Raw genomic sequence first — 26450 nt, 5'->3', positions numbered from 1 at the left:
CTTCCCCTAACTTCGGTAGGTTTGGATGCAAAATTGTCATTGTGGGAGTATGAATGTTGAAGTTGAACCATATCACAATTCAGAAAATATCATGAAAAATCAAATTACCTAAATAAAAAAGAAGCTTCAGAAATAAGTGAACGGAAGAATAGAAGACAACAAACTTAATGAACTGAATCAAAAATATTTTTAAACTTTCGGATGCTTCAACCAAGAAAATTTTAAATAATAAGCATTCAATGTTATATTTTCAAAATGTTGAAAGGGCTTCAGGATTTGGCCGACACGATAGATAAATTTTCTGCGCACAAAAATATAAGGGTAAGTATTTTTTGTTAATAATTTTCTTTCTTTAATATTAAAGAGAAACAAAAACAGAACAACCGAACAAGGAGAACCAATCGTGGGTACAGAATTGCTGCGAATAAGAGACAGTTATCCTCATATATCATTCTAGGAACACCCTAACTACGAAATTGCCTGCTTCAGGCAATGATAAGATGAATCGTTTCCGGAGAACTTGCATATCATTTCTGACACATGTTCTCACATATTTCATAGACTCTGATATACGTCGATTTGTCTAGGATGACGCTAGAGTCAATTCGAAATAGTGTCATGTTTCTTTTTGAGAGAATTCTCATAATGATTCGAATAGAAATACGTCATGAAGACTATCCATATGTGAAATAATTAATAAAATTGTGCTATGCAATGGCTCTTTTTGATCTATAGTTGAAAAAAAAGAGCCATTGCATAACAAAATTTTATCTATTGTTTCTACATTGAATCTTATGAAAAAGAAGTTATTTGCGCGAAATTTGGTACAAAAATCCACTACTATACCGATTTGGCCTCTTCAGCTCGAAAATACGATCTCCATGAATTTTCAGGGGAAACATTTTCAAGATTCCCAGATTCAGAGGAATATTTCTTTTTAAATTTGATTCCAATCAAATAAAAAAAATTGTTGTCTGAAGCTTGAGAGCACATAATGAAATTGAAAACATGCATTGCCACGATAGCACTGAATATTACATTTTTCACAGAAATGTCCGAAACTAGATTCATAATTTTTTTTATAAATCGATATTTATCAAATGTTTATGAGAGTAATGAACCATATACAGGGTGATTCCGGAGGAGACTGTCAGATTTCAGGAGAACTTTGCACTAGTAAAGACAGTTTCGAATTTCGAAACAATAATGTTTGGTTTATGGTTGAGGGCCTTTATTGAGAGTCTACAGGGTGATTTGTCCGATTCGAACGATTTTTCCTTTATTCATAACTTTGGTATGTTTTGATCAAAATTGATGAAATTTTCATAATAATTAATAATTCTAACACTTTTTCAAAAATACAGGGTGGGAATTATGATAAGTTCAGATTAAATTTGCAGGTTGAAAAAACAGCCTGTACATTCCGTTTTTAAAAATTCACTACCTGCTTCAGATTCTACCATAAGTTTACATTAGTAGAGCGTTTTTATTTTTTTGGCACACGTCCAGTTTTCCTAGAAAACGAAATTGTTATATCCAATATTCGGTCTTTCTAGTAGATGGTTCGACTAAAACCTTTAACTACCCTCTTGTATTCATGAAGATATCCTTCAAACCGGATATTACCGACACCAAGTCAAGTGCGTCATTGTCTTCCAAACATTGTTTCGAAACTGCCTTGACTAGTGTAAACTTCTCCTAAAATCTGACGGTCTCCTCCGGAATCGCCCTGTATAGTAACATTTGTGGTTGTTTTCAGTTTAGTAATGGTGTATGTTCATCAGTTTCCAGAAAATAATCCTTTTGGAATTAGTTTTTTGACTTCTATCATCTTCTACATATCGTTTCTTCAATGTGATCAGAAATCATCCAAAGCATCTTCACTTGGAAAAGACTCACCGAATGATAATCTGAGGATAAACATCGGATATTGAATGAGGGATTACCGGAATCCAATAAAATCTAATTGAAAGATTGATGAACCAAGCGAAGACATTGAAGGTTTACTTTACAATAAAATGAAAACAATATTTTTAATTTACAAATAGTTATTGTTCATTCTCGAAATTTTCCTCCAGTAAATCTAAGGAATCTCTTGAAATCATCACACACATTTAAATGTGGTGATAACATTACGGATATTCTCCAGCTAAATAGGTAAATGCACTGGTTAGCCGACCGGCACTGGTTCTCGACCATTCCGTGATTTGAGATAAAATAATAATAAAAATATATCATGTAGTGCAAAATATTTTCGCGGTACGTGTTCTCGACCATTCTACCCTTCCAAGATAGTTTGCTTAGTAGTGGTGGTATAGGTCAAAGTTTTCGCGCTAGAAATTAGTTCATAATCGTCTATCATAGAGGAGGGTTCTTTCTCGTCCTCTCTTAGAAAAGTGCTTTGGGATATATGACCAGAAAGTAGTAATTATTTCTTATTTTAAATGAATTATATGTATATATTTTGTTCCATATCAACTATAAGATATATTTTTGAGTGTATTTCAATCAAGAAGCAAATAAATGTATATTTTTTTGTTCAATATTCGGCGGTCGCGAATCTTTTATTTCTCGACCAAAGTGGTCGAGAACCAATATGATACTTCAATAATTGTTTATTTCAACCGATATATTTCTGTTGGATCATTTTCGTTTTTTTTCGATACTCTGATTCATTTATATATCTACTTTCTGAATATTAGTTTGCGACCACCGAATTAACGTTGAAACACTTATTTCTACCCTTTATTTATTCGCGGTCGAGAACCAATTTGATTGTACTTAATTCTCGACCCCTTTTGCAAATTATTTTTTTTATAAAATTTTTAAGTGGAGCAGCCACTATTATAATATTAGTGGTCGAAAACTAACACAAAAATGGTCGAGTACTCTGCGGCGTGGTCGAGAACTGAAGGTTATTGAGATTTTCTATATGTTTTCACATTTCAAAGGTTAAATGCGGAAAGAACGCTTAAAATTATATGACAACTCATTCAAAACTCGCCAAAGAATCGATGAACACCAACACCATTAAAATTTGATAAGTTTATGTGTGAAAACGATGTTTCTGTTAACTGGTCGAGAACCAGTGGATTTACCCTACTTTCCAGTCAAATTCGTAGAATGAGCTCGCATAATCTGATGCACCAACGACAGAAATACTACAAGACGTGACTTTCGAGCACTATTGGTGCCAGTCCCGTCAGTAGGAATGCTACTAGAATCTTGAATTTTTCAAAACAAAACTCCCTTGAACATCTTCGAAATGGTTATATCCAATATCCGACGTTTCTCGTAGATGGTTCGACTACAAACTTTTTACTACCCTCTTGTATTCATGAAGATATCCTTCAAACCGGATATTACCGACACCAAGTCAAGTGCGTCATTGTCTTTTGGGGTTTTGAGAGTGAGCTGACTGGAATGTCAAAAGGCCATAAAGATAAAAGTTAGAAATGGACTACTATATAGGGTTGAAATTCCAGTATAATGCGGATATTACCTGAAAATTTCATCTTGGGAAGAATAAGAATGGGTTTGGTCAGAAAGACGTAACAAATGTCCATCGAAATTCCTAAATCATTTCGTTTTTCACATAATTCGAAATACCTCATAGTCGAATCTAACTCTGTTATGGTATATCCAAAGTCACTTGGAATATTTCGATAATACAAGGGTTGGCCAAGTTTTCAGAAATTTTTTTGGGGCCAGTGAATTTATTGCCTAACAATACTTTCAAATAAACCCCCTTATTTAGCGGATCGAGGTATCCACTTCAAAAGGTCATCTGTCCAAGCGTTTTTATGGACTCGTTCAAGTGACTTTGGATATACCTACAACCTATACATTCAACTCTAAGAAAAAATATTTTTGCAGAATTATATGTATACATATAAGAACTAATACTGCTCTGAAAAATCGCTGCCAATTTCATAGCATGATTTATTGTTTCCTCTTAAAAAAGGAATATTCGTTAAGAATCAAGGAAATCAAATTTCTATGACACATAATTATGATAAATATGATTAGAATATCATAAAATCAGCTCACAGAGTGTTAATTCAAGGTTACTCGTTTCGAAATACAAATGAAATCGATCAAAAATATATACAATCGATATATCGTGATCAGTATAGTATCCAGTGTCATGATAAACAGAATGATTCACAAAAATCGTTGGTTAGAATATTGCATGGAAAGAACTCGAGATAAACACTTGAAATTTCACGGTTAAGCTTTGATGGGAAATCTTCTAATATCGACGGAAATGATACGCACTTTCGTTTTTTAAATATTTTCCTATTCATAATCAGATCACTTCTACATTGCTAATGCTCTGAAATCTGAAACAAAATCTTCAAATTTTCTCAAATAGGGCTCCATTTCCATTTAATATTTGAATTTTTGCATGAACATTCTAATCATATAGCTTCTATCATAGGACAAGGTTAGATAGAACAGTGCATCCGGCCTGAATGCATTGGATCTTGCCCATTCTGCGAGAGAATATGTATTTTGTTCAAATGAGAATCCATTTTTTTAATGGTCATAAAATACTACGTCAAAAATAGTATATAAGAGTATAATACTTTTGTATGAAATGGTAATACATACTACTTCTTCAAAATATTTCCTAGGATATAGGGAAAATCCCTTATTTTTCTGCAGAATGACTCTCGCTTACATTATTGAAGTTTCATCCATTCTTCAGCGTTTTCTTCGAACGAAGGGATTGCATTATGCCTTGCGAATGTAAGCAAGAAATGTTTACTTCCTTATTTTCACACTTTGAAATTCATCCCTCTGTTTGGAGGATTGATGGCGTGTAAGAACTGATTATAAACAAATAGGTTCCTAGAAAATCTACCAATCTTAAACCAACGTATTTCTCCAATTAAATTCTTGCACTGTTTCATAGGGCTATGATTTATTTGGCCTTTCGAAATGTTATTTTCCTAACAATTCAAAAACTAATTATTAATAACATACCAAATTTCATGTTGATTGCATCATCGAACGGAAGAAAATTTAAGAAGAATATCGGAAAAAAATAAATATTAATCATCATTGCAATAAACATCTAGAATTTCACCATCTCATTTATTTGATTTTCTTATAGGACTTTATGTCGATATTTCCTCCATTTTCAGCCCTTAAAATCAATGTTAGGTTGTTGAAGTAGGATAATCTTTATAATATAACAACCAATTTCTGTGTCCAGCAAATTTCAATGGTTTCCGCGAAAAAGCTTTGTATGATAGCTCTTTGCAAGAAATTTAAAACAAAATCTGTTTTTCTACCGCATTCATTTCATCATCTCGAGTACCTCTACTATGAATTTCAAAATAAAAATTACATAGAAAATTAAACCTCAAACAATTTGACGGTTATAATAATTTTAATGAAATGAAAATAATATTTGATATGACATTTTTCCCAGTTTTTAAAAGGAAGTTATTGTATTTATCAAAATTCGGTATGAACAACCATTGGTCAACCCCCACAGCAAGATCTCAATGATTTGATATTTTCCATAGTTGAAAAAGTTTGGTATAAAAAAATCATTTATAGTAAAATTTGTAGTGCCTTGCATTCCTTCGTCGAATGATTTGTCGAGCTTAAATTATCAATACTGGTTTTAAGTAACTACAAAGTTTCATACTATTAACTCGTATTAATTCCAAGAAAAGCTCTAAATCGAGACGTCCAAGAACTTCCTGAAACAATAACTATGAAAATTCTTAGGGGAATTGAGTTCTGTTTCTTAGAAGAATCCCAGAACTTCATTATTGAAAGTGATAAAGCCAGAGAGGTCTTTCCAATCAACAGAACTACCGCCACGAGTTGATAGGCTTTTGTTTTTACCCATGGACACGAAGCTTTCCAGCAATGCCGTAAATAAATAATTATCGTACTTCAAGGAGGAAAACTTTAGAATTCAGTTCGGCAAGAATTTCGATTTTGTGCGGATATTTTAGGAGAGCGTGTTCTTGAACAATCTATTAATAATAGCGACGTCGTGAATGCCACAGGGTCTGTGAGTTCATGAGCGGTATTTTCGTTTCACCATTCCATGCGAACAAGAAGTAATTACACGTACAGATTCGGAAGTTAGTACAACAATATACCACCAGCTTTATCCTGCAATACTTATCAAGCCACATATCGAATTTTACTTGATTATTTCATATTACTTTCTACATCACAAAATATTTCAAGAAAAGTTTCTAAATCTCACAATATACAGGGTGATTCACCGGGAAGGCCTATTAAAAGTTTATGGAAAATTAATCATAATTTTGAGCTGAATATTTGCATATTGGGGTTTGAGACAATGATCTCCATCCCTAAAATATTTTCAGATCTCTATAACTTTCGGTTATACCGGAAACAGACTACTGCTTCCTTATTTCAAATGGCACACCCAGTATTTTATTGCATCATTAGATAGCTTTTTGGACTACAATTTCGGCAATATGCCATACCTTGGGAAAAAACTTACATGAATTAATGGGATTCTTATGAAAAAAATGGTGGCGATGAGGACTTAAATATTTCGGCAGAAAAGGCTTTTTTCGACAATTTTCTTTCTTCAGTCATCAACACTCAAGATTTTCAAATTAGAACATATATTTTTTATTATTTCAGTCGATTCTACGTACAAAAATAGTGGGGGTTACTCGAGCAAACTCTATACCTAAAATGAATACTTTAAGAGTTATCGAAGAAGAACTTCAAATGAGGAAAAACCGCAATTTATAACTGTTAGGAGTAGTCTGTGACTTCCGGAAAACACTGCAGAAAGAAACTAAAATTCGATGTTTCCATAACTGAATTTGACATTTCAAGAAGTGTAATGAATTATTCGAAATTGAAAATTCTATTGCTGTATAGATTTCTCAACAATCCCAACGAAAAATTAATTATAATTCATGAAATGTAAAATTTAGTTATCCAAACATCGAATTTTAGTTTTTTCTGTGTTTTCCGGAAGTCACAGACTACTCCACACAGTGAGGAATTGCTGTTGTTCCTCATTTAAGGTTTGTCCTTGATAACTCTTAAAGTATTCATTTTAGGTATAGGGTTGGTGGAGTAAATCCCACTATTTTTGTATGTAGAATCGACTGAAATAATAAAAAATATTCCAATAAAGTGTGTACATTATCCCTAAAACCATGTGTAATGCACGTAAAACAGTATCGAAAACTTTATCAGAGACGAAGTTGAGAATCTCCAGTTCACCACTGACATTGCTTCTATGATTTTATTCAATGCCTCCATGAAGTCAGTAATAGTACTTCCGTATTTGCTATAACATTGTTGGTTTTGAGTGAAATATTTCTTCTTTTCCATTGATTTATTTTGATATTAAAAAAACCCAGTTTCGATTTTGCTCCGTATTTTCCACCAGTTTCACTTTTGCTGACCGAGAAGTTTTTCACGACGATCCAAAAGTACTATAGTTTTACAAATTGTAACTACAAAATTTTCACCGTTTTTGTATGGAATTTGAACAATTTCAATGCGTTGTTGAAACGTCTATCGTTCTATTTTTACTAATAGCGTATAGATTTTACTTGTCAAATGTCCAAAGCTGTCCAGATAGCGTACTATTCAAAATAAAACATCTTATTGAAAACCTTTCAGTTTCAAACATTGCTTTATATGAATGTTTTAATAATTATTTTTGGATCCTTTATAAATAGGAATTATTTCAATTATTTGTTTCTCATCAGGAAAATAATCCTGACAGGATCAGATATATGGTTTGGCGACTTCTTCTCCCTGACAGTCTTCAGGATACTATCAGTAACATAGTAAGTTGTAAATGTATTTTATGTTGATCGATTATTATCCAACAACAAATTATTGGACGGTCCCCCAAAACTAGAAAATTTCTTTCCCTACGATCGGAAACTGAAAGTAACTCACCTAATACAAAAATATTATGCAACAATATTTTGATCTTTTTGATTTTATGAAATTTTGAAAAACTGGGAACTATTAATCTTTGTGTACAATTAACAGCATTATTAGTGGTACATACTGAATCAGGTGGACCATACCTGATTCAGTATACCTATTGCAATCGATTCCGCCCGATTCACGATTGAAATTGGCTTGAAAAGGAAGTGATGAATCTGAACTTGATTCTCATATTTCACGTGCATAATGACGAAGACGATCCAATTTTCATGAAACTATTCACTGGATTCACTCCAAGCTATTATTACTTAACCATCATAATAATTCGGAATTCATATGTGATTTTTATAAGAGCTTGAGAACTTTAAATAATAATACTAGGGAGAAATGAATTTTTATTATTATAATCTGGTAAAATATTTCCCTCCTGTCAAAAATTCTATGTATATGGAGAACAATTATCGAAAATTACAGCGAATATTTCCCTCCTGTCAAAAATTCTATGTATATGGAGAACAATTATCGAAAATTACAGCGATAATTGCATTGTAGGAAGCGAAACTGCACTGCGATAATTGTTCTGTTCATAGATGCATAGTTTCTATGCATCTTACACAGTTCGAATCTATGGCAATTCCATTCTACATCAGTTTGGCAAGTGATGTAACAGTTTATTCGGGAAATATTCCCCCGAATTACACTCGTGCATCAAAATGACCGGATAATTTCGCATTCCAGCGTGTTTTCTTTGAAAAACTGCATTCGATCATTTTCATTTTTGGAGAAAGAGCCCTCCACCTTCGGTGTCGGGCTCTTTCTCCAAAAATGAAAATGAACTCATGCAGTTTTTATGACAACACGCTGTCATGCAAAATTATCGGTAATTTTGATGCACTTGTGCAATTACTTACGATAATTGCATTGTAGGAAGCGAAACAGCACTGCGATAATTGTTCTGTTCATAGATGCATAGTTTCTATGCATCTTACACAGTTCGAATCTATGGCAATTCCATTCTAAATCAGTTTGACAAGTGATGTAACAGTTTATTCGGGAAATATTCCCCCGAATTACACTCGTGCATCAAAATGACCGGATAATTTCGCATTCCAGCGTGTTTTCTTTGAAAAACTGCATTCGGTCATTTTCATTTTTGGAGAAAGAGCCCTCTACCTTCGGTGTCGGGCTCTTTCTCCAAAAATGAAAATGAACTCATGCAGTTTTTATGACAACACGCTGTCATGCAAAATTATTGGTAATTTTGATGCACTTGTGCAATTACTTACGATAATTTCATAGCGTTTAGTTTTTAAATATGATTTCGGCATATGTCCGCCGCGGCTACGAGCTACATAGTTCATAGTCCATTCGATCAGTACGATTCTTTAAGAATTTTTTCTATGAATCTGGCCGTATGGTTTTCATGGTGGCTTGAATATGGTCTTGCAATGCTTCAAGAGTAGCTGGTTTTTCGGCATAAACCAATTTCTTAACAAAGACCAATAAAAAGTAATCAAGAGGCGTTAAGTCGCACGAACGAGGGAGCCAATTAACAGGAGTACTTCTGAAAATAAAGTTGTCACCAACTTGATTTTGCATTAACTGCACTGTATGGCGAATTGCATCGCCCTGTTGCAAACAAATGTCGTCAATGTTTACATGATTAGTTTTTGGAAATAAGAAATGTTGCGGCGTCTTTTCCTACACTTCGCGCAATATTATGTTCGGTGCGCATATTTCTTTGTCTTGTTGATAAAGTTGAATCGAGAATAATGAAATTTTTGCGGAAACACTCAATAACTACACGAATTGCTTGCTCACTTGGACAACCATCGAAATTTGTCATGGAACTAAAAAAATAACTAAGTCCAGGGAATAATAGAAACAGATTCTGTTTGATCCGAGAAGAGCTCAGGAAAGAATTAGTCATAGGACACTTTCATGCGTCCAGCATATCGAGAGTAAGGACAAAGGCATTCGTCTCAGTACGAATACATTGATAGTTGGAGGAAGTTGGAAGAAGAATCGGAACACTGCAATTTGAAAATAAGAATATTCGCTAAAGCTTATTAACTCCAGCTAAAGCGAGACAATTCTGTGTATTCGCCTGAATACGTCGGGGTTGTACCCGCCCACACAATAGCGATAACCCGAATATTTATGTGAATCCAGCATTAGACGAAAATGCATATATTTTTTCTACTTTATGCTTCAATAAGGAAGATGAGGATTTACTCATTACCAGTGGTCTCTTTGAATATTTAATGGACTTAATAAGTGTTCATCACCTGTTATTCAACAACACCTGATACCTGATGACCTAATGACTTAAAAATAGCGTCACGTTTTTGGCAAAGTTGGGTAGGTCTATCGGTCGAGCAATATAAATGGTTCAAATTCAAAACGTGTGTGGCATAGCGGACTGAGCCTGACAGTCAACAATGGTATTCGAGGAATGGTAAGTTACGTCTTGAGGAGGAGACGGTCCGTTTTTACTATAGTTGCTTTATTGTTTCCGCGAAATTAAATGCTTACAACAATAAAATGAAAACATTTTCAAAACTTCATGAGACACATAATGGCCGCCTTTTGAGATTAATTTTCGTATATACAGGGTGTTTCATTGGTAAATGGTAAAACTTGAACAGTGAATAGAGGACACCGAGGTGATTCTAGATATACCAAAAATGGCTTATAACCCTTTTTGATATCTAATTTCCCGAAAACTTCACTTTCAACTTGAAAATTGGTGCAGCAAAATTGTCTGTGCGGAAATTATAATTCCGAGACTTCGTTCAGTTTTTTGTGCTCTTTTCAAAATTTCGATATACACGGTGTTGTTTCAAGGATTCAATCGTGTCATAATTTTTTGGTACTCCGGACCTAGAATTTCCTTGTGATCACTAAGTGATTAATTTAACCTTTAAATGAGAAAGATGTGAGCCAAATATAAAAAAATATACTGGGTGGTTCGCTTGTTATGACCTCGGAAAGAATGAGCAAAATTCATTAATCACCCTGTATCTCGGCAACCAAGGCAGTCAGACCAATGAACAAGGTATCCCTAGAACCTCCTTGGTTCCTTCATTCACTATACAAGTTTTTTCGTTTACCAATGAAACATCCTTCAGAAATGAATTTAATCCTCTACTAAAATGTTAACAGTTAGATTCATGCTCAAATGCGTTGGTTTCAAAAATAAATTCGAAATATAATTCCCTAATGCTTTGGCCCTACTTACTGATACTACAATATCATTTGAAAAGCTGACAATGCATTTTGCTTTCAGTGCGAATGCAGGAGAATAAGGATTCAAGAGCAAACGGGTTTGTAAGTCTTTGATGTTCGATCTCGTGAACGAAAAGTTTAGAAAAATTTCCAACGCTGATTCAGGCTATTCTATTTGTCTTGTCTTCGCACTGAAAATATGTATAGTTACTCAAGAAACACCTTGTATTAAATCCAAATCAAATTAAGAATAATACAATCTACAAGTAGGAGATCTGGTGAAACCACATTGAATCATAGAAAATAAAGAACAAAATGTGGATCATAGGTCGAAGAAAGTTACCCATAACATGTAAATCAAACGATAAATATCACAATTAAAAGGAAGAATAACCACATAATGTAGAAGAATATGGTATACTATACAGTTTTTTTTTCTTCAACAGTTGCAATGGATTAACACTGAAATCGATGAACAACAAGATACAAACCTAATAATATGAATAATTAATTGATCATCTAAGAAAGGTGTATACAGGTATAGGATAAGCTAGATATAAGAGAATAAAATTCAAATTGAATCTAATACAATCATTATTCACTATATAATAACATATCTTCCACAATAAATACATTTCTTAAACTTGTTTTGATTAAGAGATCCATTACTATATGGCAGTTATATCAGAATTCGAAATGAACTTGGCAAAATGGTTTCAATATATTCTAAATACCAGATGATTCGAAGTCAAAACAAAAATGATAACTGTGAAAGTTTATTATATATAACCCATACAATACAAATCTTTATGTATCACAGACAAGAGATTATTGAATATTCATTGTGCAACCGAATACGAATTGAAAACAAATGACTGATTATTACGAGAAGAGGAAATGAATAATCATAATCCATAGAAATGATTTAGTAATAGAGAATTTATTTTTGAATTATTTTCGATAGTATCGAGACATAAGACAACAATTAGCCAATATTTCCTTGATCACAGAAACGATGGAGTTGAAATTCTGCGTGTAGAAATAAAATAACAGTTTCGAGCTCATGATCAAATTTCACATCATCTGAACCATAAAAAATTCAAGAAGAATTTCGAAGAAGATAACCCAATATTGTGAATAACAATTTCAAACTTTTCGCGACATTTCGTGTTGACGGCCTAATAAGAAAAAAAGACAGTCAAACAGAATATCGAAAGCACTGACATGAAGTCAGGAAGTTTTGAGCGCTCGTTCATTCATGGTTCAATTGCATTCTTGGAGACCACATAACTGTTTACAGGTATATATGAAAAATGACTTATCAATAACATCTCATATACCCATATAGTTTTGAGCTCTCTTAGGGCACAATTGACACTTGAATAACGAATGCTCATGAGTTAATGCTAAACTTACAAAAAACTTAATGCAGCCTTGGAGACCGCATAACTGTATAAAGTTCATATGTCCTCTCTGAGAGCACAATTGACGCATGAATTAACGACCGCTTAAAAGCTTCAGCCTTCGCGTCAGTGCTGTCTTCATTTTGTTCGATATTTTGTTCGATATTCTGCTTGATATTCTGCTTGAACTTCTTATTATTTTGATAACGCAATCAAGAGGAAATTTCGCGAGGAGCTTAAAATTGTCATTCTGTTTATACATGCAAAATCTCAACTCGATCTGATCTTTAATCACTGAATATTGGCTTTTATGCATAATAAGTCCTTGTAATTGGCTCAGAAGTCGAAACAACCAAACCATACTAAAACTGCAAAGAAAAGTCTTCATCGAAGTAAACATTCGATAAAATTTGAGGTTGAGGGTTTCTATGGATGGGAAATCGAGGTGAAATATTCACCTTCCGTACTTCAGAGTAACCAGAGTTCATGAACTGAAGACAATATTGGAATACAAAATAAGTGTTACGTCGTTCATAATGATTTCGACATGTCATTATTTCCAATTCAATATCCTTGCAATATATGTCATCAATATCCATACAGTTGAAGAACTATAAATATACACCCGCGTATTCATCCAGTTATCAATCTTCCAAGTAGCACACATCAAACAACAACCTTAAAAATGTTCAAATTGGTGAGTAAAACTAGCAAGTGGTTATAATGTTTATTCCGATGGCTACTAAATCCATCGGAATATTTAAAAAATACATTTCTTCAACATCATCATTCATATATCAAATAGAAATGAAAAGATATCGACGTCAAACTATTCGAAATTATGCCTCGAAGAGTTTATCCATTTTTTATTGCTTTTCATATGAAGAAAGTTCCTCAATCTCAATGTATCATGATGTTAAGATAAGATCGAGGAAATGTACCTTATATTCAATAAGAAAATTAGATTCAATAGACTATTTCGTTTTAGGTTATCGTAACTGTTGCTTTCTTCACCTACGGAGTGATGGCTGCTCCAGAGCCCGAAGCCAAAGCAGAAGCTAAACCAGGCGTATTAGCAGCTGCCCCACTTGTAGCAGCAGCCCCTGCTCTAGCTCCAGCTGTAGTCACAGCAACTAGTTCTCAAGCTTTCGTGAGGAATTACAACGCTTTAGCAGCTCCACTTGTTGCAGCTCCAGTACCATTAGCAGCTTCTTACGTTGCAGCTCCAGGTGTACCACTTTTAGCATCCCCTTACGTTTCTCCATACTATGCATCCAATTATTTAGCGGCATCTTATGTCATCTGAGAAATGTTCACACGATCTCAATAAACAAAAAATATGAATCTGATGTTTCATTTTACTCGCAAAGATCCCAGATTTCATTCACTATAAGTGAATCAAGACCAGTTCATGTTTCATAAATGAAATACCAAATGATATCATTTATTTTCAGTAGCTTTTTAGAAAATGGTGAAACCATTTTGTCATTAGTACTTTTAGGAGAGATTTTAGTTTTTAGTTTTTTGGACCATTGTTTGTGGTGATAATTATTAGATATTGTAGCAGTGTAAGTTTATTGACAATTGCGATGGTGAATTTTGTGACATTTTCACTTGGATCAGTTTCTTGGACGAAACAGTTTTTAGACGAACCACTCACTTTTCGATCCATGTGAATAGTCGAAAGCTAGGTTTCACTAAATATAGAATTTTCATTGATATTGGATTCATTACCTGATACTCTGTACATAGTTGTGAATAGATATTGATGACATTATCGCTGTAAACAAGTGCACAGAAATGACACATGCCAACAGACATTTTGGTGCCGCGAAATTGCAATTGTTCCTACTTACTTTTTGGTACAGAAAAGCCCTCAGATCTATTTATGGAGTTATGCTCCTTTAAGTATTTTTTTATTTTCAACTTGTGTATATTTCACGTTATAACTATTACTATTGCTAATTAAAAAAATAAATGGATTTAAGTATTGGTCAACATAAACACATGGATTGAAGTAGTTTCTACAAAATTTACAAACATCAGTTACTTGGTATTTAAAAATTTCCTTCAATATGATATTTCAGTAGAGAATTAAGTAGGGTAGTTTGCTGAAGGTTTCATCAGTAGCCGGCCAGCTGCCTCAAAGATGACTGGCGACGTAAAGGACAACAGCTCAGTGGATTTAGAGGACTTCAAACTGAATGTAGATTGGGGGTTAAAATATCCAATGAGGATAGGATAAAATATCAGGGTCATTCATGAAAAAATGTTGAAAATTGAAATATTGAAGAAATTCTTGTTGGAATAAAATAATGTTAGTTTTTTAAAGTTTGACCGACCAGAAAGAGGAGAACTCTTCTATAAAAGAAAAATATGTCCTGATAATAATTTAATTATTTTGTTGAAGACATCTGAGCAGATCATATGAGGAATTAATATTGAAGAGACTTCTTTAGTTCAAAATATGCAGTAATTTCGATTTCCCTGAGAGAATTCAGACTATGTTTCTGCTTGTTCACGTGGTCTCCAGTTCATTTTGTCAAAATTAATATTTCCAAATATTTCGCTTATTTCGATATTGGCTTATCTTTCATTGATATAATTGATAGCTATTTCGATCGAGTAATCTTATCCCTTTTAAATTGTATGCGCGAAAAGTATACTGCCCAGTACAAAACATTAAATACGAAGCATTTTGAAAATTATTTATTTTAGGCACAACAAGTCAGGACTTCTCATTAGGCTATCTGACAGTCAAAAAAAATCAGGGCATGCCATTTGAAAAAATTGACATTTTTTAAAGGTCATTTTTTCGAAATTGCAGTTTTTCGGATCACCTATCCAGTGATTCGTAGATTTGCAGAAGAATTGAAAACTTTTCAGGAATTCAATAAAAAGTAGATCGCACAATTGTCTCAAACGATTTTGAAGATATGATCTTCAGCTAAACTAAAGAAAATTTTTCGAAAAAATGGGCCTAAATAGATAAATAAGGATTACGAAATCATAATTGCAGGGATATTATGAGTATGATATGAAACTGGGCATTCAAATTTTAAAAAACAGGATGTTATCGTGTTCCACCACTTTTGGACCAGCCTTCAGAGACAAAAACAATCTAAGCTTATGCGCTGAGTGGTATCGATTCCTTCAAAATTTGAATTTATCTCTTATCCCAAAATTTACAAGAGATATCGACCGATCGAGCACTATTGACTTACCCTGTATATATCGCGATAAAAGAAGAAATTGAAAAAACATAGTGTGAAAGGGGATTAATCGAATAATTCTCATGTCATTAATTAATCCAAAAATCGAATACTTGTTGATTTAGGGATCTACATTTCACTAAAACCAAAACACCTACAGTCGAAGACAGGTCATCATGCCTACAAAAAGATTCAAATAATTATGAAATCACCTTATTGTTTGTTCTCTAAGAAGTTGTCAATAATTTTATCGAGAAGGAATTATGGAGGACGAAGTTGCTTCAATGAGATGTTGCAATACAAAAAAACACAAATTATAGGGATCAGATTTAAGAAATATAGTTCTTAATCAAGTAAGAAAAATGAAGATCGCATACCAAATGAGGCACTCTGCATTCTAGTCATGATTCTTACCAATCTTGAATCCTTGCGATATATTGCATCAATGGTATCGCCCAGGTGAAGAACTATAAATATACACCCGCATCTTCAGCTTATTATCACTCATTCTAGTGACAACCATCAAACAAACACAAGCAAAATGTTCAAATTGGTGAGTACAAGTAACAAACAAATTATTATTTGGTTAGTTCTCAATAGAAATTGGAATTTATTTCCTCAAAATGCATAACGATCGTTCGAAATATCCACTAAATATCCATTGTTTTTAACAATGAAGCATGTCAATAATTTTCATTAACAATACCTACTTTAGATGCAGAAGACTAATTTTTTATGAGAGCCCACCTTAAGAATGCATTTATTAATAGGTTATTGTTGCTGTCGCCCTCTTCACCTACGGAGTGATGGCTACTCCAGAACCCGAAGCCAAAGCAGAAGCTAAACCAGGCGTATTAGCAGCTGCTCCACTTGTAGCAGCAGCCCCTGCTATAGCTCCAGCTGTAGTTACAGCCACTAGTTCTCAAGCTTTCGTAAGGAATTACAATGCTTTAGCAGCTCCACTTTCTGCAGCTCCAGTACCAGTAGCAGCTTCATACGTTGCAGCTCCAGGTGCACCACTTTTAGCATCCCCTTACGTTTCTCCATATTATGCATCCAATTATTTTGCTGCACCTTATGTCATTTGAAATATAGTCGACCCCGAATAAAAAAAATAAAATGAATGTTCATTAGTTTTATTAAGACATTTGAAAATCGAAATCATTTGCCCCAAATGATTTCTTATATTCAGCTCTAGCAACTTCTGTTGTAGCTCATTTTTTTCATTGATAAAAGCTATAACTATGAAGGCGTATAGCAGCATTGTTTCTTGAAAACTATAACTGAATCATGTAAAAACTGTAAAAAGCTATTACTTCTAGAATTCCAATCTTACACTATACATTGTTTTATCAATTGGTTTTTTTAATATAATAATAGAGATGTACAAACAAACAAAAAATTCTTTCTTCCGTGAGGAATACCTTTCAGAAAGTTATTTCCGTACACAAATGATAATTTTCAATAACCTATTCATATTCAGACAAAAACTATATATTAATTATGGTTCATAAGATTCTCACGAGGAATTCCATATCAACAAATTCACAAAAGTCTACAATATCTACAAGCACTCTACTGAAATATCTGTAATCTTTAGCACCCATTATCAAAATAAATACAAAAAAAGTAATGGGTTCTTGGACAAATTTAAACTTGCACAATCTTAACGCCGATATTTCGGAGGACAATTCCTTCTTCTTCAGGGCTGGCCTAAATAATCAATTAAAGTGTGTGGAATTAAAATCATATGATTCGTGAAATATAGGACAGTGAAAAGATGGTGATAACTTCTAAATTCTTAAACGAACAGATCAAATGGTTCATCAAGACGCGCATATGAGGAGTTGTCTTCGAAGCGTCGGCGATGTTGAGATTTACCTGATTAAATTTTTCCAAGAACCCTTTACTTTTTTCTTTTCTAATGATATATTTCCAAATACCCATGTATTCATAAACAGAAGTATGAAACACTGATGAGGTTTCGAATCCTCTCAAGTACCTAACCAGTCTATCATAATTTTTTTGCCGTAATCTCCCACGTCCTTGTCGATCCTCTCAAAAACTGAAGACTGAAGTCTAAGTTATATGAGAACCGGTGAGATTCTGTGTTTTTATGTTTCCGTCCGGTTAGGCACAGAGCTCTATTACTTAACAGACACGGAAATGTAGAAACAGTTATTCCGGTTATTTATCCACTGACCGATGGGTTCAAAACCAGAACTCTTCGATCTCGAAAAGAAACGCCAAATACAGAGCAACGCCAGCAGAACCTAAAAACCTAATCCTGTAATCAAACAGTTCTTGGAAGTTCCTCAAAATTAAATAGTTATTTATTATACAAGGGAAAAAAGTATTAGATTTTAGCTCGAGGTTATGTTGTCTCCCGACGCGAAGCGGAGGGAGACAAAAAACCGAGAGCTAAAATCTAATATTTTTCCCGTGTATAATACACTATTTTTTTCTGTGACAGGAAAAACGACAATTCAATAGTGAAAGACCATATTATTACAATATATTAAAGTCAGAATGTTATCGATATGAAATTTGAATTTTTAAACTAGTAAGCTGCAATTAGACCTGCGTTGCTAAGGGAAACTTCAAAGTAATCAAATATCTGTCAATTTAATTTTGTGATTTTTCTCAAAAATTGCGAACTCAGTAATAATTGTTTAGTAGTTAGGTATTTTGTTGAATAATATAAATTTAAAAAATGTCTGCTTCCGTGTTTTCTCTGACTCCACTGGAGTTGATAGAAGCAGCGCAAGTAGCGTCACGAAAATTATTGCCAGCTAAATCGCGGAAAATATACGAAACCGCGAATTCAAGATTTATGGAATGGAAAATGAAAAAGACATGCAGTTCTTTCTCGGAGACAGTGTTATTGGCTTATTTTTCTGGCACAACAACAAAAGCCATCAACAGTGTGGTCGAATTATTATTATTCCTTTATCTATATGTAGATAAATATATATCCGGGAAAAAAGTACTCACTTTTTTCCCGGGGAAAAAAGTAATTTCGTGAAAAGTCATATTTTGTTACCTGTCAACAGAGATAAAATGTCAAATTTTTTTCCCGTCACAGAAAAAAAACTATTATTTTTATACCTTATATTTTGTTATGATTTATAGTGATAAAATTTTTGTTTCCATTTATGAATAATTGATATTTTTGGTTGTTTTATACAATAAGTTCAATAATAATGAATCAATAAATAAATAAAAGTGTTCTCTGCGAGGTTCCTTCTCATTTAATCATTTTTGTGTCCACATTACACAATTAACCTGCCAAAAATCAATTAGCCTGATAGAATGTACTTGATTTTTCAAGTAATTGATTTCAAGTCAAGCCAACTCAAGTAGCTTGAATATCAGGCCCTGAATCTCTACTCAGAACAATAGACACAGCAAGCAAACTATCGAATAAATAACTCAACAGATGCGAACGAGTAAAAAAAATTGTGTTTAGATGTATATGAATAATTATTTCAAACTAATTATTTCATGTTGATCGCATGATCAAATGCATAGAAAATTCAAGTAGAATATCGAAAAAATACCTTATATTTTGTCGTGCAAAATTCTGTAAAAACATATTTGTCTAGGTCGAAATTTAGTGTGTAGGCTAGGAAACATTATGTCATATAATTTCTCGAATGTCCATGCGGAATTTCAAGAGGAGTGTTACATAAGAACCCCTGAATCTGGTAAACTAACCGAACTTAATGACATAATAAATCATATCTCATATATTCTCATATACAGTAAGCTCATTTTTTTAATGGTTTCTTTTCTATATTTTGATGGGGGTTCAATGTATTAGGCAAAAGATCTGCTTATCAACTTTCCACTCATCGAATTCCAAATTCCATATAATTTATAGAATTGCTACCGTGAACTCGAAATGATTTTCTCAGTAACATATTGTACCTATTCTTTTTTATCTAATATAGTGGAATATTCCATTTGATCAATTAATGTCAAAAAAATAAATTTGTATTCATAAAATACCTGAATCAAAGACGACTTTGTATCGAATTTTCTTAAAATTATGGATTTTGAACAAGTGGAGTGGCATTGAAATAACCCGATTCATACGAATTATGACCTATAATTACCAAAAGCAACTCAGGATATAAACAAGGAGGTAAAAATTCTAAATTGAATTTCTATATATTGATCGTAAAATAAGAGGGTAATGAAACATTTTAAGAAGTCTCAAATTCATACTCCGAATTTAACCCATAAAAAAACTGAGAATTAACGAATAAGTTTTCAGATTTCGAGAAATTGGGGAACATTAGTTAATTGGTATTCGCACACCGAATAAGCACTGCTCCATTAATTATGTTTTCCAGTCATGCTTATTTTCGATCAGAAACCTTGAAGATTATTTCATCAACGGCAACACCTAGTTGAAGAACTATAAAATACACCTGAGTCTTCATTTAGTTATCACAAATTCAAGTGATAACCACCAAACAACAACTTACAGAATGTACAAATTGGTGAGTGCATTAACAAACGATTGCTATGATCATTTGCAAGTGCTAGTACATTGTACTATCTGCAAGATCAGTTCCTCCAAGCTCTCTATTACCACAGTTATACTATTTACCATAATTTTTTTTGTAAATGATGTATAGGTATATCAACAGCCATTTGTTGAAAAATCTTTAATTGAATATTTGGTTCTAGGTTATTGTCGCTGCTGCTCTCTTCAGCTACGGAGTCATGGCTGCTCCAGAGCCCGAAGCCAAAGCAGAAGCGAAACCAGGAGTATTGGCAGCTGCCCCACTTGTAGCAGCTGCCCCTGCTATAGCTCCAGCTGTAGTCACAGCAACCAGTTCTCAAGCTTTCGTGAGGAATTACAACGCTTTAGCAGCTCCTCTTGTTGCATCTTCATTACCAGTAGCAGCATCTTATGTTGCAGCTCCAGCTGCCCCACTTGTAGCCTCTCCTTACGTCTCACCCTACTATGCATCACCTTATTTTGCTGCACCTTACGTGATTTGAAAGAAATTTATCTTATTTAAAATAAAATATTGAAATAAAAATCTTGTGTATCATTATACGGGATAATATTTGATACGCGATATTATTTAATCGTGAAATGATTTAGTGAATATGCAGGAAAGACGCAAATTAAAATGAGCTAATTAAAATTAATTAAAATAGACGTTTTCGATAAGATTCTCGAATCATTAATAGATGAGGATAAAATTATTGGAACGCATTTCTTGAGTACTGCTTCGATAGTTACAACTTTACAAGAAGTAACCTTGTACCAACGAATTGGAATGTTATAAAATGCAGAATGTCCTTTTGACTTATGCATCTCAGCTAGGTCATTGCAGCTTCTTCAAATATAATAGTTAAGCTTAACACGGTTTCAGAACTGGCCGGTCAACTCAGACGGCAGCGATTCATTTTATTGAGTTTGTTTATGAATGTCTCGACACTGGCTTATTTGTCGCTGGTATATTTTTTGACTTGTCTCGAGCTTTCGATAGTCTGCCTTTTGGATTTATTATTGACAAATGTTATAATCTTGGTTTCAGAGGAATATTTTTAGACTGGCTCGGCACTTATCTGCAGGGTAGATCTATGCGTGTAAGGGTTCAGGACCATTTGTCTGGCGAGCATGAGTTAGGTATGGGTGTGCCTCAGGGATCTGTTCTGGGGCCATTGCTTTTTTTACTATTTGTCAATGACCTACCAGTAAATTTAAGAGAAATGGTAATTAACTTGTGCACCTATCAGGGCTTACAGTCATCAGTGGATGGAATCAAATTGGCTCTATTTGCTGATGACACCTCAGTAGCCATCTCAGCCCCCACATTTCTGGAGCTGCATAGGTTGTGCGAGCTTTTACTGAATTGCTTTGTAATGTGGTGTCGTACCAATAATTTGATGGTCAATGTTGACAAAACAGTAATTATTCATTTCTCGATCGGAGAAAGTGATCGTAGCTTGGTCATTCGTCATCTAGATAATACCATAACAGCAAAAAATTGCACTAAGTTTCTGGGCATCCATATTGACGAAAATTTGGGGTGGGGTTTGCACGTTGATGTTTTGTGCAAACAACTTAATAGTTCATTTTATGCAATTTGTAGGGTCAGAGATTCAGTACCTCTGGGGTCACTGCTTAATATTTATTATAGCCTGGTCTATTCCCACTTGTCTTACAATATTCTTTTGTGGGGGAGCTCTTCTGGCGCCAGTAGAGTTTTTATATTACAGAAGAGAATATTGCGCATGATCTTCAGGGTGGGTCCACGTACTTCTTGCAAGAGTTTTTTCTTGGAAAATGACATTCTCACATTGCCTTCTATTTTCATTCTCAAATGTCTTGTCTATACTAAAGAGAACGAACACAAAATAAAAAAACTATCTAGTTTTCATGGTTATAATACAAGAAATGAGGGAACATTGTTTATACCTAAGCATAAAACTAGTAAATTTGAAAAATCTCCATTATATCAATGTATAAAATTGTATAACCATGTGCCAGATTATATAAAATCTCTTAATGTAAATAAATTTAAGAAAGTTGTTAAAGCATTGATGTTGAAAAAATGTTATTATTGTGTAAATGATTATCTTTGTGACCCATTTGAAACTGGTTAATTATGTTTTTCACTGACTTGTCCTATGCACTTGTATGTTTTACAGGATTAATAAACTATTATTATTATTATTATTATTATTAAATATCAATTCCGTTCCTAAAAATTATTGAGTTTCATTTTAAAAATGGAGCCCATTTGGTAGAATGTTAGATTTATATCTATTAGTATCACCATAGAAATTTAGAAAAGGAATATAAGATCAATACTTCGACACACTGATTTGACACCGGTATACTTATAATCGATAGAGCCATTTATTGGGTGAATGAGCGCTCAGAAATAAATTAATGTCTATTTGTTTTTTATGTATTACTAAAGCACTCATCCGATGACTTCAAGGAGTTCTTGAGTACATGTCCATCAGAATTTCTTACATAGCTCCTATATTCAATAGCAAAGTGAAAACTTCTTGAAAATTTACTTCCAGAAATATGAAACCGACTCATTCGCCATTTCGTCACGCTTAAGGGATAGATAGATAAATATCTTCATTTCAGAATATGTATAACATAGAGTGAAATAGTGTCAGAAAACTATACATTTACAAACTATGGCACATTAAACCTGAAAGTAAAGTACTCTTCGGGTGATGGTGGGACTGCTGACGAGGCACTGTCGGTACAAACATCATTTGTACCGTATGGGTAAGTCAACAGACGAGATTTGCAGGCTCTGTGGATCGGAAGTAGAAACTTCTGAACACTTGATATGCAAATGTCCAGAGCTGGCTGGCCTGAAAACCATTCACATGGGCAAGCCGGTCCTGGATACCAGAGAGGTAATGGCCAAGGCCCCTAGGGAGGTTGTCAATTTTATTAACGTCGTTGACGACCTCCCTGGGTTTCTATGAATGAGTAGGGTAGTGAACAAAAGATCTGCATGGTCGCAGTTCCCGGAAGGCTCACCGAAGCAAAACGACCCCAGTTCAAAAAATAATAATAATAATAATAATAAAGTACTCTGACAATGAGTACGGTTCTAAACTAATTAACATCTTCTTTACTTTCCTTTTGAAATATCTGAAATTATCAATTACCCTGAAGCTATTCGGTAAATGATCGTTCCCTGAAAAGATCACTCCACGTCGCAATGTCTAAATGTTTCGAATTTTTACCGGACATACGATAAGGTTCGACTCATTAATGAGAAATCTAAGAGTCCACGCGACCGGTCATGTTGATAGCATAGTCAGAGCGATAGAATATTCAGAACATCGAAAAACATAAAATTTCAGTAAAAACAGATTTACAAAATCGCGTGTATATGAAGAATTAAAATTGTAAGCTTTGTGCGAAATTAAGTAATGATTGGTTGGTGAGATCTATAAAAAATTCAAGAATATAAAAAATTTCTCTTATTTCAGGACAACCGATTCGACCGAACAGAGATTTCATGTGTTGAAATAATAATTTCAACATAAAAGTAGCATTTTTTTTTATTATTGTCGGGGGAATGGTAGAAAATTCAAGCTGAATTTTGAGAAATATGGAGAATGCATTAACGTGAGGTCGGGAGTTTTTGAGTGCTCATTCATTAATGCGCCAATTTTTAGGCCTTCAGGAGCACAACCATCAGTTCAAAAGTTTCTGACTGCACGCAGGTGCTTCTCTCATTTTTTCAATCAGACAACATTTTTTAGCTGAACTATTATTAAATAGTCAATAAAATAGATAAAAAGGTATAAAAACCAATTAGGTTGAAAGAACTAAAGAATTTAGAAAATTCTAAAAATCATTCCATGGAGAAAACATGATTTGTATTTGTATAAATATGGAACCAATCAGGCAGAATGAATTCAAAAGTGGATTAAATTTCGTTAAATTAGCAACTAGAAGTATTTCAAAATTAATATGGATATAAATAAAAATTGGAATGTTTGTTTTATTTTCAACAAAAAATGTAATTATAAACTTGATTCGATGAGTACCCAATTGACAAAAAAACCTTAAAAGCGAATTATGTTCGGATCCTGTTCCTTTGCACTCTCAACTAGTCGTAGTTAATTTATTCAACTAAAGATAATTTGAATTTTTTTATATAATATACGTTCATCAAGTACCGTTCATTGCATAATAAAGAGAATGCATATATTACATACTTCAATCGAATAATTTGTTCATGACTAGGAATCTCTATTTTAATCCACCTAAGGAATATAAGACTAGAGGAAAGTCATCCATTTATAGCACTCATGTTCAGTTATTCGAATAGTTCCCAAAGTTTGCTAACAAGCACCATCCTGTAATAACGAAAAACGATTCATGACGTACAAATCGATTCTTCAATTGGATTTTGCTGGGACTGAACGAATTTCCGAAATATCATCACAAATCGGGTACCAACACAGAGTTCGCATACCAAATGATCACTGCTTCGTTAATTATACTTTCCCGTCATGACTATTTCTCATTCTGAATCCTTGCTATATATTGCATCAATGGTATCGCCCAACTGAAGAACTATAAATATACACCCGCCTCCACAACAAGCTATCACACATTGGAGTGACAACCATCAAACAACAACAAACAAAATGTTCAAATTTGTGAGTATAATTAACAAATAATTCTTTTCTTTTCCTGAGTTCCAATTATATTCTGATTCAAACTGTTGAAATGATGATCCTTCTTAGAATAAAAATAGAACAATCCATATATTTCTAAAATAAATGGACATGGAAAAACAGCAATTTTCAACTATGTAGCAGCATTTTTCATGATCTATATTATTTGTGAAATTTGATGAAATATTAATTTATAGGCTTTTGTCGCTGTCGCCTTCTTCGCCTACGGAGTGATGGCTGCTCCAGAGCCTGAGGCCAAAGCAGAAGCGAAACCAGGAGTATTGGCAGCTGCCCCACTTGTAGCAGCCCCTGCTATAGCTCCAGCTGTGGTCACAGCAACTAGTTCTCAAGCTTTCGTAAGGAATTACAATGCTTTAGTTGCTCCACTTGTCGCAGCTCCAGTACCACTAGCAGCTTCGTACGTTGCAGCTCCAGGTGCACCACTTTATGCATCCCCTTACGTTTCTCCATACTATGCATCCAATTATTTTGCTGCACCTTATGTAATTTAAAATATATTCTATCTCTAATAGAAAAATTTTAAAAAGTTCACTTGTTTCCTTAATCAAACTTTCAAAAACCTTTTTGGATACTTGCTGCAACAGAGGACTGTAATTTTCCTTGAATAAATTCTGGATTTTCAACCATCCATGATCTCAGACGATTGAAGTGAACTCTCTACTTGTTAACACTATAAATATTTCCAACAATAAATCGTTCAAGAAATTTTATACCACCTAAATTGTTCACATTTTACATTTTGATTGTAAAAATCGAATCTCGAATACCTACAATAATTCGTCTGTCCGCCATCCTGAGCTTTTCTCAAAAGTTATTAAATCTATTTTCATTAAATTTGGTACAAAAATCGATTTCTACATCGCATTGATTATCCTGAACCCTCTACTTTCAACGGCTGAAAATCAAGGAATCATTATTTTTCGAAAGCTCAACAACACTAAAAACTAAACATTTTCATCACCGCAAAATCCTAGCAGTTATACATAGTTTCCTTATTATGAACGTTTTCAATTTCTATTCGAATTTGAAAACCTGGGTTCCAATCCCGCTGAAGGATATCAATAATAAACCAATGTGTTAAATTTGTGGTGTTTTTTTTTAATAATTCACAAAACAACTATTCTATCAAATTGGAACATTGTAATTGAACATAATAACGCCAGAAATATATGCAAAATCCAATTTCTCACTCATATTTTCCAAAATAAAATCAGCAAGTTGATCGTTCCACCAATTAAATGTGTCGTGAATGCCACAAGGAATTTTTTATTTATTAATAAACCATTGAAATGGAGGAATTTTTTTTTAAGTTTACGTTTCGGGATGTGTAGAATCCAAAAATCGATCGCCTCACCCCTTTCTTAGCTTTTCTTCGGAAGGATAAGTGTTTCAAGCATTAAATTTGGTACGAAAAACAATTTTGCTACCCCTCTGATCTGAATATATTTTTAGATAAAAT

At 33.6% G+C, this 26450-nt stretch overlaps 6 protein-coding genes across 7 annotated transcripts in view; 4 read left to right on the top strand and 2 right to left on the bottom strand.

The window, feature by feature from the left end:
* LOC123671970 (supervillin-like) overlaps positions 1-26450 on the bottom strand; it is a 220884-nt gene that overhangs the window by 148498 nt on the left and 45936 nt on the right. The window lies entirely within an intron of this gene.
* The window catches only part of LOC123671971, a 101166-nt gene that overhangs the window by 29288 nt on the left and 45428 nt on the right, over positions 1-26450 (bottom strand). The gene's annotated exons all lie outside the window — the stretch shown is intronic.
* Positions 13139-13904, top strand: LOC123671976 (cuticle protein 16.5-like). Its single transcript, XM_045605905.1, has 2 exons — positions 13139-13257; positions 13549-13904. The coding sequence occupies exons 1-2, from the start codon at positions 13246-13248 to the stop codon at positions 13864-13866; spliced, it is 330 nt and encodes a 109-aa protein (XP_045461861.1). The 5' UTR covers positions 13139-13245; the 3' UTR covers positions 13867-13904.
* LOC123671974 (translation initiation factor IF-2-like) lies at positions 16175-16896 on the top strand. The gene is made up of 2 exons (XM_045605902.1): positions 16175-16325; positions 16543-16896. Exons 1-2 carry the CDS (start codon positions 16314-16316, stop codon positions 16858-16860), a joined length of 330 nt encoding a protein of 109 aa, XP_045461858.1. The 5' UTR covers positions 16175-16313; the 3' UTR covers positions 16861-16896.
* LOC123671975 (cuticle protein 16.5-like) lies at positions 20212-20822 on the top strand. Its single transcript, XM_045605903.1, has 2 exons — positions 20212-20280; positions 20471-20822. Exons 1-2 carry the CDS (start codon positions 20269-20271, stop codon positions 20786-20788), a joined length of 330 nt encoding a protein of 109 aa, XP_045461859.1. The 5' UTR covers positions 20212-20268; the 3' UTR covers positions 20789-20822.
* LOC123671979 lies at positions 24852-25509 on the top strand. Its single transcript, XM_045605908.1, has 2 exons — positions 24852-24952; positions 25168-25509. The coding sequence occupies exons 1-2, from the start codon at positions 24941-24943 to the stop codon at positions 25480-25482; spliced, it is 327 nt and encodes a 108-aa protein (XP_045461864.1). The 5' UTR covers positions 24852-24940; the 3' UTR covers positions 25483-25509.

This window comes from Harmonia axyridis, chromosome 2 (assembly GCF_914767665.1).
Source record: "Harmonia axyridis chromosome 2, icHarAxyr1.1, whole genome shotgun sequence".
Lineage (NCBI taxonomy): Eukaryota > Metazoa > Arthropoda > Insecta > Coleoptera > Coccinellidae > Harmonia > Harmonia axyridis.
Note: the sequence above shows the minus strand (reverse complement) of the source record. Positions and strands in the feature narration are given on the sequence as shown.